At 39.6% G+C, this 13374-nt stretch overlaps 2 protein-coding genes across 2 annotated transcripts in view; one reads left to right on the top strand and one right to left on the bottom strand.

The window, feature by feature from the left end:
- Window positions 1-314: 314 nt before the first annotated feature.
- On the bottom strand, window positions 315-11220 carry KIAA1143 (KIAA1143 ortholog). The gene is made up of 3 exons (XM_086742850.1): window positions 10999-11220; window positions 9352-9511; window positions 315-1847 (listed from the first exon to the last, which is right to left on the bottom strand). The coding sequence occupies exons 1-3, from the start codon at window positions 11104-11106 to the stop codon at window positions 1636-1638; spliced, it is 480 nt and encodes a 159-aa protein (XP_086598976.1). The 5' UTR covers window positions 11107-11220; the 3' UTR covers window positions 315-1635.
- A 209-nt stretch (window positions 11221-11429) lies between these two features.
- Window positions 11430-13374, top strand: part of KIF15 (kinesin family member 15) — a 39129-nt gene continuing 37184 nt past the window's right edge. Inside the window, exons 1-2 of the mRNA XM_086741630.1 lie at window positions 11430-11463; window positions 13098-13140. Coding sequence (XP_086597756.1) covers window positions 11445-11463; window positions 13098-13140 — 62 coding nt within the window. The 5' untranslated portion in view covers window positions 11430-11444. The remainder of the gene's footprint in view (window positions 11464-13097; window positions 13141-13374) is intronic.

The raw sequence follows: 13374 nt of genomic DNA, 5'->3' as shown, positions 1-13374 counted from the left end.
CATGGGAATAATCAGGTTGTCACGCTGCACCTTTCTGACAGTTCTAATATCAGACCAGAGCTACAAGACTTTAATATCCATTTATAGGTATGGTTTTAATTTCCTGAAAGGACAATGTGTCTATTCATTTTTCAGAATCAAGGTAACATGCACTCACACAATTAGTATGAAATAGTATGCAGAATTGCATCTGATCTTATGTTGCAGGAAGTTGGTATGTACAGAGATTGGTAGCAGTCATAAGAGGCTTCATTATCAAGTGACAATAAAATCCCATTTTATGCACTGAAATTTTCATTAAAATATCTTCGGACCACTTAAAGAAAACATAATTTATTGTTTAATACCAGATTAACAAACTAAAACCAGCTGTTTCACACAGCAACGTCAAATTTGCTCCTCAATGAAGCTTTACAGCCCAAATAATTTTGAATGTCCTGTCATGCAGCAGCAGAACTAGTTTCATTGCCTCATACCCTGTAATTCTGCAGCAATCTCAGGTCTTGCTTAAATATGGTTACAGAACACATCATACCTCCAAATAATTTCAAAGTCACTAGCCCCATTTACACCACCTTGTTCTCCCCAATTCCATCAGCTCAGTGTAATTTTTAATTTCAGCACATTCTGTTACATAAACAGTACAGAAATGGTCACTTTCAGTGTACTGTACATGGGCAACTGAAAAAAATTTTAAACTTTGTAACACAGCTGTACCATTTATTGACTTACATTTCCTGTTTACAATTCCTTACTCAAAGAAAACCAAAATAATGCTTTTCCACAGCTTAAAGCGTAAATACATTTTTTAAAATAAGCTGTTTGAGATCCCAAATAATTATGAACACATATGTAGCCAACTGGAACAAATATACTTATAAAAAACCCCTACCACCAAACCATTGAGCCCGTCACTTTGGTAATAAGCAACGTGCACAGTCTCCAAGGGTTTAGGCATCTTTCTTTTGCATTAGTTGACACCATCAACTACAATCAAAATTTTTATGTCTTGCTAGCACAATCAATTCAAATGAATTGGATGCTTCTTAGACTGCATTCACCAAAGACAGGATTAAGACTACATGATTTTAGCAACGGCAGGCTCACTCACTGCAAGGGCTCTGCAAAGAGCTAACCTGCCAAACCACGCAAGCAAAAGTTAGTGCAAACTTTTGTTAAGCTATGAGACAGAAAACTTCAGTTTCTGTTCCACAGCAAAGTCTCTGTCTTTTGAATATCAAGTCAACAACAACAGCTAAAAAACATGCAACTGTCAACTAAGGTCAGTAAATACAGAGCAAATACATTTTTAATAACGAAGGACATTTAAAAATGTTTTGATGAAAAATTACATAAGCTGGATATGTACAGGTATATTTTGCTACTCATTTGTGACCTCGAATAGCCTCTACACACGTGGTTAAATTATCTTTTAAAATAAAGACATCACATATTGTTCATACAGTTCCATCCGAACTGCAAAGCCTTAGCTCGTGCTAGTTTTATACTATGTTCTCTAGTTGGACTATAACAAAGTAAGAGAAAACTCAGACACCATGCTTCAATTACTAGGAAAAAACTCAAATCTTACACAGATCCCTAGAAGGGAAAGTAACATATTAAAAAATACAACTCCTAATCATCATTTTCCTCATCATCAAATGAGAGAAGACTACTATTTTTTATTTGCTTTGCTGTACTCTGAGGTGTAGTTGCTTCTCTCTTCGTTTTCTTTGCCTCCTTCATCTTCTTACTTGAACTTACATTGAAGTCCAAAAGCTTCTCTGAGGAACGTTTGGCTGGTTTCCTGAACATAATTTTTCCATCAGCAGGTTCTGGTTCACCATCTATAACAATGAGTAAAATCAGAATTAATCTGCACAGGTTCACACACACATATAGACCTTCACTATTACCTTTTCTTTTTGCCCTGAACCAAAATCAGCCAGATCTCTAATAGAGCACAACAATAGTGAAAACATATTTTTTTGGCCACAAAGTCTGCATTGATGAATGTCCTTCATGCACACACATCTGCTCCATGGCAACCAGCCCTTGAAGACAGCTCTTTGCAGTTCCTATTAGAAATGGGTTCTCACTAACCAGAGCTTTAACTTACAAGAGACTGTGAGGAATAGAGCTTTTCCCACACAATGCAGCCGCATCCACTTATCAAAATGGAGAGGACAACTTTATAGGATCTTCTAATTCCACTTCACTATTTGTAAAATCCATGACAACAAATGCACTTATTTTAGAATTATGGTATCGCTTTAAAGCACAAAATGACACATATATAAGACAAAGCTTTTCTTTTTCTTCTTATATACCCTTTCCTGCTGAGACAGCTAAAAAGATCACATTATCATAAACCTGCCTTTTATTATCATATAGGACAAAAGTTTTACGGTTTCTTTGTATCTGCAAAACCACCAAACTATTCCAGCTGAGGAATTCTGCTCCTCTGCATGTACTAGAGCAAATAACAATTTCAAAAACAAGAGAAGTCCCTTCCAGGATTATCAGGCAGAGGAGGAAAGCTACTGCACAAATAACAGCATCAAGGCAATATTTCTGGAAAGAAAGAAGTGTAATTGTAAAATCATGAATCAGACACAAAGGCTTGTGCTGCAGTAGTTTGCAATTTTCATCATGTATATGTGACAGGATGTTAAAGAACCATAGGTTCTGTGCAAGTTATTTTTCCTAAAGTACTTTTGTGAAATTCATTAATCAAGAGACATTTCCTAACAATATGCATGTTTGATAAGATTATGTGCTATTTAATTATAACCAACAAATACATTTTGTCTAGCATGAATTCTTTCCTCAATTCACACGCATTATGGCAGAAGAGTAACACTGCTGTGTTATCATACATAGCACTGGCTGAAACACTCTTCAGTGCATACTCCCAACAATTCAGCTATTAAATCTAGTGTCTTAAGGGTTGTGTGGAACAAATTAAGACCATCAAACACATTAGGAAACTTCACTTGTGACTCCTTAAGTTTCACAGACCCTTTTAAAGAAGAAACCTAGCTTAAAAAAACTGAGCACCAATTCTGTCAATGACTTCTACAGCATGCACATTTCTGCATTAGTTTATGAGAGAATACCACTATACAGAAAATAACTAATCTGGTTTTGGGAAAATATTTCAGTACTGGTGCATTAGAAAAGCATTACAGTTACAAGAAACTACCAGCAAGAATAAACTGTAGATATGATAATCATACTTGTCAATGGATCCGTTGTGAATTCTGAATGGAAAGCTTAGGTGTTTAGATGCTGTACATGGGATACAAGAAGTTTAGGAACTGCCTATAGTAAATTCTGGCAGAAAAAAAATAACTATTTCTGAAAACATGTAACACCCAACCAACCAAACTGCACTATGTATTATTTTTTGCAGAAGCTGGATTAAAAATTCAAAATATTTTTCCACATAATTGCCTCCAATTTGGGGCTCTAAAGTTAAATGTAAAATAATTCTCCTCATTAATTGTTGGTTAACTAAAACCCAGATCTGAGGCACAGGACATAAGCCAAATTCTGAGGGGGAAAAAAAAAAAAAAAAAAGCATCTCTAAGAAAAATTTCACTTACAAGCAGACCCCACTGTCTATATACTTGAGCCAGTCAGCACACAGACTGTAGACAGTATCAGTACAGCTGTGGAAATAGGACTTCAAAGCAACCAGCTACTGCATAAGCATGAAGAGCATAAAAAAAAAAATTTCTTTGGACACTCTTTTAAAAAGCAATTACTACTTTTTCTTAGAATGATAAATTGAAAAACCAAACCCCTAAAAATCTAACAAAAGCATATTCACAAAATAAATCATATAAACAACTATGTACTCATACTCCATGTAAAAATGGAAGTAAAAAATTTCAATTTTATCCCCAAGTCTCTGCTACTCACATTGTGAACTACACAAAATCATTTCATCTTGTCTACCAGATGGAGAAATTGATAGGCATCTTTGCAATATGAATTTCAACTCCTAATAAGTAGGCTGCATAAACAGAACAAAGCTCAAAATCTCCACGAAAATGGCAACTAGCTTAGCTCTGACCTCTAGGGCCTCAATACTATTTGAGGATCATTCTGGATCAAAGGAAAAGATGTTAGCTCTTGGTCCGGTTAAATACTGTCAAAATTTCATTATATGCTCAAGGACATTCCTTACAGCAGGAAGCCCAGGTCAACTTCAGAGAGCTATGATATGTTGGCAGTGCTTGACAAAGAACAAAGCAGATGAAGAAACACAGCAGGCCTAGACTTACCTAAGCAACCTGTGGAAAGAGGGAGAACAGACAGACTATGCTTTTTGAAAGAATTTGATGTAGCAGCTCAAGAAATTTGTGTTGATGTATTAAGATTGTCTTTTCCAGCTGGTAAAAGCTCCACCTCATCGCTTCTAATTTTACCAAACTCTTATGTGTCAGCTGTCTTTTTTTGGTTTTATAGATGACCTCCAAAAACTGCCTTGTATTAAGCGATGCAAAGAAGAGATTGAAGAAACAATCTCAGTGTTCGTAGTTTTTAAAACAGAGCCCTGATTAAAGACTGTATCAGTACCACAAATTATGGAAAGCAGGATTTCTGATAAACACACAAAGTAAAATACAGGAGAAATAATAAAATCCACTTCTGATAAAAGTAAAAAAAACTATACTAGTAGTTCAAATTCTGACTGTTCTGTCATTGCTGCTTTTACTTGGATCACTGTCCTGGTTTCGGCAGGCATGGAGTTAATTTTCCTCTCAGTAGTGGATGTGTTTTGGATTTAGATGTGTTTTGGATTTGTATGTGAAGAATGTTGATAAACACGCTGATGTTATGAGTTCTTGCTAATGAGACCAAGGACACTGTCCAGCTTTCCAGGTCTCACTGATGTGCAGGTGCGGGAAGCTGGGAGGGATATAGCCAGAATGATTGACCCAAACTGGCCAAAGAGAGTAGTCCATGCCATAAGTGTCATGCTCAGTATATAAGCAGGGGTTGCCCCTGAAGTGGGGGACATCTCTGGCATCCCTTGCTCTCTTCCTCTAGCTCCTTTGCTTGCTGCTCGGTTTAATTTCTGTGATCACTGCTCAGGACGGGCTGTATCGGTCATTGGGAGATCAGATGGTAAGAAACCACACACTCTTCATATTGTATATTTTAGTATCCTTTATATTTTTTTATTGTCATTTTCCTTTGCTAGTCTAGTAAACTGTCTTCATCTCAACCCATGTGTTTTCCTTTCTTCCAAATTCTCTCCTCCATCCCGCTAGGAAGGGGGACAGTGAGCAAGAAACTGTGTGGCGACCAGGGCTAAACCACAACGATCACAAACCTTTACAATGGTCAACTAAGAGGGGCACAATCAGATGTTGAGCTGAAAACTCACTTCACAAGTGACAGCAATTTAAGAAGCCACACATTCAGACAATTTTTCTTCTCTTTTAATTTCAAGTTATATACTACAAGAGAAGTAGAAATTAGGGTCTGAAAAAGAAATACTGATCTTCCCTTTACTGTATTTTTTATTTAGTAGTAATTTGTGTAGTTAGCAACACCATTTTTCAGCAGTTTCTATCCGCATGGGTCAATGAGGCAGCAACAGGAAATACAAAAGCCACTAAACTGGCAGAAGCAACAGGAGGAGCAGCGCAAACAGTATTTCAAGATATATGTCTATTCAATGATAAAAGTTGGAAAAAAATGTATGATAACCTGGCAAATTTCTTAACGGTTTCTAAGGTTAGTAGTTCAGGTCAGGTGTTTCAGATGCTCCTTCTAGTGCCTTCTGGCCACCCATCTCTATGCCTGCCTTTGGAAGCATTCACTGCAGGAATTCGCACACTGGTATCACGAAGATAAAAAGGCCAGTCTTTCTCGGATGCTCAGTCTCATTCATTTATGAGGACACTTGGTAGAGTTTTTGTTACTTAAATACTGTAAATTTGCTTTGATTTAGATTCCTGCTGCTCACATGATGAAGAGCAGCATGAACTCTGTGATATGTACCAGATATAACTGCGGCTTAAACTAAGGAAAGAGTTCTGATACTCAAGACAGCATGTATTCTCCTTGCTTCTCCCCTCTCCTGTCTTCCCCCAACCCCAACATACAGAAGTAGACAAGAACAATATTAAAAGATTTTGAATGAGTAACAACACCCTCTGCCAAGTTTGGTCATCTGCATGTATCAGAGCGTCCCAGAGGCCAGATGAAGTAGATAGGCAGCAGAAAAATCAATTCCAGAGACTATAATGAATGCTGGGATAAAGTATCTTGCAGTAATTGCCATCTCTTCTTTTGTGCAAATTTAATTTCTCATAAGAACATTTTTCTTTGTCTCTGAATCAACAGTAACGATTTATTAAATGCTGCATCGCAATATTAAGCAAAATGACTGCTGATAAACAACTTACTTCTTTTTTAAAAGCCTCTAAGTCAGTCTCCATGAATAAAAATATTTCAATATGGAAGGGCGTTTTCTCATATAGGAAAGGTTTAGTCCTAAATAACAAAGTTCCCTGTGACTAGACTTGCAAAAGCCAATGTACAAGCTTCACTAAATTTTGTTCTGCCTTAGGAGGCACCAAATGCAGCTAGGAAATTAATCAGCTGGTTTTGCCAAATTAATGCAAAAGTGTTACTCCTCTGTAAAAGAAAATGCAAGTCACAGGAACTGCTGGTGCCTGAAATTAAAAAAAAGCATAGCTGTGCCAAACTGGTTATAGAAGAAAATGAAGGAGAAAGGATGTAAGTAAGATATTGAAAATCCTAGAATAATATCCTAAACCAAAGCCTGAAGACAAGGACTTTCAAATTAAGACAATCACCACAGATACAAAAGAGGAGAGGGCAGAACCTCAAAACTGAGTACTTTCCATGTTTTGAAAAACAGTTTCTATTCACGACAGACAGTTAGCAGCACATTACTTATGATCTACCAAAGTGTCTCAGCATTGACGTCAACATGATGGAAAGGAAGATTATCAGTTGGGAAATTTACTTCCCTGCTACCTTGTCAGCTTCACGTAATTTCACTAATGATCTGATTTGGGACTATATATTATGGTCTAGGACCTGTTAATGTCACTTTCAACTCTGGGATAAAAATCAAAGCAGCAAGAAATGTAATCAAATCATGCAGCATCAAACTTTCTTTATACTTTCCATTTAGAGAACTGACAATTATTAAAAAAAAAAAAAGGATTAACATGTAATTCAAAATTCTCTTCCTTAAACTGGAAGTAACGAGCTGTCTAAATACTTGCATCTGATTAGAAATGAGAATTTCATTCTAGAGGTCAGACTGACAGTGCAAAGATGGACAAAGACTCAGAGAAGCCTTCAGCCTTCACCCACACCTTCATCAAAAATTTCATACTGGGTCCTCTCCATAGCAGAGGAACACAGTGGCACTTAAGCCAAAAAAAAAGGAAAAGAAGGCCAAGACCTCATATTGATAGTAAAGGCAGATGAACAAATAGTAACACAATAGTGTAGAAGAGAGGGCAGCGGTCCCCAAAGTGATTCAACACTCCTGCTACCTACTGCTGTGTATTTTTCCCTACAAATGCCAGTTACTACTCAAGGGCTGAAGGGGTAATAAGCAGAGGTGCCAAAGTCCTACAGGGAGTCAATACTACTGTCCTGACTACCTACAGTTGTGTCTTAGAAATGTCTTTTTCCACCAAAGAAGTTCAGTCACTCTATTCAAATACACTTCCATTTTATACTGTGTATTTATCTTGGTAGCTCTTTTGGACTTTTTTCACAGCATGGACTCCACCTCAATAGATTCTCACGGACAACTGCTTCTTTTTGCTCAGTCTTACAAAATAATTTTTCTTCCTACTGTGATCATTCAAAATCCAAGTTGCTTACATAAAAAGGAAACCAATGCTCAGAAAGAATCAAGCCATTTCTTTCCAACAGGCTGACATTTCTCCCAGTACCAGGAGGGTGAACCCACTTCTGAAAATAAATCATGTGACAACTTCACAAACTGCAACACCAAGCACATGCTTACACCTCAGTAAGAACAGACCAGGAAGTAAGCAGGAAGCTGAACATGTTTTCTCTGAGGACTTCAAACTATGTAAACACAGCTCTCAGTCCACTACCTGGTTACACCTAACACATATGTATCTACCTGCAGAAACAAATCAGATGTAGTTTTATTTATTTCCAAACTAACCTACATTATAAAAATGAAGAATTTTTCATCAAACTGTTTTTATTGTTATTTGACTTCTACATTTATATAATTTCTACCATTTAAATTTTAACACATACTTCTAGATAGGGACAGCACAAACCTCAATTTTCCAATCCAAATGGCAGAAAAAAGACAGAAGCTAAGGATGTTGTATTGAAAGTCATGTACTAGCCTCCTAACTTGCTCTAAACTCAGTTTACAGCCTTTGTAAATAGCCACAATGGCTAACGGAGGAAAAGTTCCACAGCCTCTATGAATCATCTTTATATTTCATACTTGTGAGGTTCCAGTTCTATATTCTCAATTATCAAGACATTTCCACTAGAGATAGCAATACCTAACTTTAATCTGTTAAGTCTTCTGTCAGCAAAAAAAATAAAAATAAAGCTGCATTTTATCACACTGTATGTGATGATGGAAGGTTTTGGACTCTCAAAGCATCTATGTCAACCATATCTGAATGATAAAAATACTGACAGAAGTTCTTAACTGTATTCATCAACTATAGTTTCACATCTGTATTGTCCAACTGCCGCAACCTCTCCCATACAACTTTCATCTTTACATTCTTGACAAGCCTGTTAAATAACTTAGATAAAGCCTTCTAATTCTTTGTAGCAAATAAGCATTTTTTCTATACCTTGCTGTTTGTTGGCACTATTGTATAATCTGTTATTTTCAATTAATCCATTCAGTTTTGCTTAATATATTTGCAAGTTACAACACATACTGGGGATGATTTTAAGCAAGTAATAACACAGATCATAAGTGAACACATTACTGAGCTTACACACCTGCCATTCTTTCTACTGAAGCACTAACCTGAGTTTCCTCCTTCTGCCCAGGCACTTTCTTTCATTAACTCATACGACTACCTTTAAGACATCCAATCCATTATCAAATTTGGCTGAACTAATTAATGAGTTCAAAAATTATCACAGATGATGTCAAAAGACTGTGTACTAGGACAATGACACACCATAACAACATAAAAAGAAAACAGAAAAAAAAAAGAATAAGAAAAAAAAAGGAAGAAGTAGAAAACTGAGCCAATGTCAAGCTCCCTTTTATGGGTTATCTCTCTTTGGCTATACAAAGCAAGAAATTACTAGTTTGAAATTCACCTGATTCATTTGACTTTAAGGCCTCTTTGATTTGCTGTTTAATTTTCATTGCTTCTTCAGCAGTCAAGTCCCCTTTTTTCAGTGTTACCACTTGAGGCTGCTCATCTTCCTTGTCACTGCCATTGTCACTATCATCGTCTGCAAGTGGAAGCTGCTCTCTCTAAACAGGAGAGAAATGAAAGCAATTCTTATCACAACAGCTAAGGGTGGGCTAGTACTCTTTGGTTTCACTTTTCCAGTAAGATTAGTGAGGAGACCTGGCACAGCTGTGTGGCACAGAATGCCAGGCCCTCCCAACATACTTTGTCCAAATGGCACTCCAGCTCCATCACCGAGACATAACGTCCCCTAGAAAAACAACAATGTGGGCTCTTTCAATTAAAGATCAAAACAGTAGGAACTTGGAAGTTAAGAAATCAATTCATTTTGTTTATTATCTTTACCGTACAAAGCATTGCCTGCCACGGAACACTAAGAAAATCTTAAATGCACAAGTCCAATTTGGAATCTTCCGTGCTGTACTCAAAACAGCACAAAGGGAAAGGAAGACCATGGTGGCTTTGTTATTCAAGCTGCCAACAAAATCACTGTAAGCATTAGTGACACAAGGAAGACCACATCCCTGTTTCCACTCTCTCAAACTTGTGCTCTGAAACCAAAGAATCATTTAGAATAAGATTTTATATAAATAAAATCGCTGGCATGGAAACCTCAGTGCAACAACATAAAGTTTTGCAATATTAGAGGAACTGAAAACTTAAATCTTATAAGGAAAAGTATAGATCGTATTACCATAATCTAGTGAAGTTACCAAACGATAGATAAAATGCATTCTTCCTCAGAAAGTGAAACGACTTGTATTAAATTTACTAAAGGCATACTTCTAGCTGAAATTTCAGCTTGACACAAATAATGATGGCCCTCTTTCTTAAGGCATCCTATAAAACCTTACAGTTAGCAGGAAACACACACAAAAGCACACTGGAAACATAAAGAAAAGAATGCCCTCAGAAAAGGCTGCCTTTATACAAGCTGGCTCAAACCCTACTGCCCCTGCCATCACACCAGTTTGCATCTGCTGACCTATGTTAGGATGAGGTTAACCCCTTTCCATTTTTTTTTTTTTTTTTACTGTACTCTTAAAACATCTTTATTTATTTTTTTCCTGCCTGGACTTTGTAAGGCCAGTTAAACTCGGGAGGTCGTGGCTGTTTCGCGCCGCTCGGCACTGGCTGCTCTGCGAAGGGCACCATGATCACCACGGCTGCCATTGCTAAACACAACAACGGGGAGGGGCGCTAGATTTTTTGACGTTGTTGTTTCGAATCTTCAACACAGACGCAAAAAACAAGTTACAAAGACAGCTTCAGTTAATTTTAAGCGGGGAACTACTGTTACCCCTTGCCCTACAGGGGCAAAGCCTGGAAGTGCCGCTTCCCCAGCGCCTCCGACGGGGCCTCTCCCCCGCCTCCCTTTTAGGCCCCACGGGAGGATCATCGTGGCAGGGGAAGGCCCCGTGGAGCGGGCGCTGCCCCCTCCCACCCCCGGCGAGGGGCCGGCCGCGGCGGTGGGGTGGGAACCAGGGCCCGCACACAAAACCCACGGGGAGGGAGGGCCGCGCTGCCGAGCGCGGGGCCAGGCCGTTACCTTGGTTTCCACTGTGGGCCCCTCCCGATACCCGACCTGCCGCTTGAAGCGGCTGAGAAAAGCGGGCTCGGCCGGCCGCACGTAGGAGACCTGGTTCCTTTTGCTCATGGCCGCTGCCCGCGACCGAAGCCGCGCCTGCCACCTCCCACCGCACACTTCCGGACCGCACCGGTGCGGGAGGACGGCGGCCCTAGTGGGACATAACTCACAGACCTCCTCCCTTCCGTAAGTCCCCCATCACGTGAAGGGGGCGACAGCACTGCCAGCCAGTGGCCGGAGCGGGGAGGGAGGATATAGAATGAAATGGCCGCGCCCATGGCGGCTTCGAGGAAGGGGCGGGGCCGCGCTGCCCTGCGGCTCTTAGCGCCAAATTCAAACGCTCCGCCATTTTGGAGAGGTGGTCGGTGGGCGGGGAGGCGTTGGGGCCGATAGGGCTGGCGGGGACCATGGCTCCCGGCATGCGAGGTGAGGCAGGAGGGAGTAGCCGGGGGGCTGAGGGATGTTTTCCACCTGTGCGGGCAGCGGGCGCGGAACGGGGCGTTTCGGTGAGGGAGGTCTCGCTGCAAGCAGTGCACCCGGCCGGGCGAGGGGACGGCTCAGCCCTTTGAGGCCGACCACCTCCGGCGGGGCACCGCTCAGGGGCAAGAGCTGGCAGGGTCAGGCAGGGGTATGGCCGTGTTGGCTGGGCTCGGTGCCCCATGGAGGGGCCGAGGCCCCGGGGGCTGCGATCCCGGAGTGCCCGCAGGGCAGCCGCGCTGACCCCGGTGGTGCCGGGGATGGAGCAGCGGCCTGGAGAGGGGTGACTCCGGCCCTTCCAAAAGGGCTTGTGGCTCCGATCTGCCCCAGGCTTTCTCGTGGTTGGTACCTGTGAGCAGCCTTCCCAAGCGAGATGGCGTTACAAACTCCGGTGCTCTCAACCGTCCCGCCTTTATCAATTCATCTTCTGTAATGATATCGGGTTTTAATTAGCTGCCATATTTGTAACTGCAGCCTCTCGCAAACGTTCAAGTGAAAGCAGCCCTTTAAAACGGGAGCTAAGAACAGTTAGCTGAGAGTCGGTCATTTCCCAAGGCTCAGTGCAAGTACTTATTTCAGTTTTAAAATGCATTACATTTCTTGTCCCAGCTCGTTTTGACACCTTGTGTGTTTGAAGAGTAAATGACTGAGTTATAAGTTAGCACACTTCTGAGATGTTATTGTGTAAATCAGAGCAGGTAGGCTCGTATAGCAGCGGCAGGATATTTATGTGCTGTGTGTGTTAATCAGAAGATGAGTGCCTTTGCACATCAGCATTAATCCTACTTTTAAAGGGATCCTCCTGCAACAGAACCTGTGCACTTTTAGAGATGTTATAAGGTCTTTATTATGGGAATATTTTGGTAAATAATCTTTCATTGTAATTTTACTTATTTTTAAAATTTGATTATGTTAGGGTAGTTAATATTTTGACTAACCTATGTGTAATAATTTCATGTTAGATTCACCCTTAAGTGAAAAAGAAGTCGTCATATCTGTGCGGTAATATGTGCCATCTCCTTGAAATGTGAAGCTGTGCAAAACAGTGCTCTTATGTACAGAAGAGCTTTATGCATTACAGAGTGCTCAGTATCACTTCATGAAAGTGAAAGTTATATAGCTACCCAGTTGTGCTAATTTAGGAAATTGTGTTTTTGCAGTCATGTCAGTAAAACTATTTCATGCTGTATTGTTGTTTTATCTGCAATGAGTTAGCGATTTTTAAAACATAATAGCAATATATTGTATTATTAACATTTATATTCCTAATTCTCCAAAACACTTGCAAAACCTTATATACATTAATTTAAGAGACTACTCATTGCACATACATTTACAGGTGTCTGCATGCTCACATTGCAGGACTGGAGCTTTCTCTACCTTTGCCAGAAACTGCAAACTTTCTGTCAAAGGATGATAGTTACTAAATATTTTTGTGCAGTTTTGATTCATGCATGAAATGGATATTTATAAGGCTCTCCATTTATCTCTCCTCAGCACTGCTTACAGTATTTAAATGGGAAATTTTTAGCAATAATTTTATCTTGTTTAACTTTTGTATGTGTTTCACTTTTATTTTATAGGAGATTTACGTGACTCTGCATTACCTTTGTTGAACTCACCTAGGTAAAGTAATATTGACCAGTTCCCATATTTGAATAAACACATTGCACAACAAGTGCAAATAGTACCTAGTATAACTCTGTAAAATAATTTAAAGGTTTCTTTTTCTTTCATCATTTTCCCACACAAGATTTTTGCCATTCTCTTTGAACTTCATAATAGTTGTTTTTTGTTTTTTGTTTTTTTAAAAAAAGTTCTCTTAACTTTTCTCGTATAAGTTCCGAGACATCAGATTCC

The sequence above is a fragment of the Chlamydotis macqueenii genome, chromosome 2 (assembly GCF_036417535.1).
Source record: "Chlamydotis macqueenii isolate bChlMac1 chromosome 2, bChlMac1.mat, whole genome shotgun sequence".
Classification (NCBI taxonomy): Eukaryota; Metazoa; Chordata; class Aves; order Otidiformes; family Otididae; genus Chlamydotis; species Chlamydotis macqueenii.
Note: the sequence above shows the minus strand (reverse complement) of the source record. Positions and strands in the feature narration are given on the sequence as shown.

Bases quoted from the DNA above. Each gene is read 5' to 3' on its own strand.
- KIAA1143 (XM_086742850.1), bottom strand. From the start codon at position 11,106: ATGAGCAAAAGGAACCAGGTCTCCTACGTGCGGCCGGCCGAGCCCGCT. The intron at 9,512-10,998 runs GTAACGGCCTGG...TCTCCTGTTTAG, and splicing joins GGCCCACAGTGGAAACCAAG to AGAGAGCAGCTTCCACTTGC. The intron at 1,848-9,351 runs GTGAATTTCAAA...TCATTGTTATAG, and splicing joins CTTAAAGTCAAATGAATCAG to ATGGTGAACCAGAACCTGCT.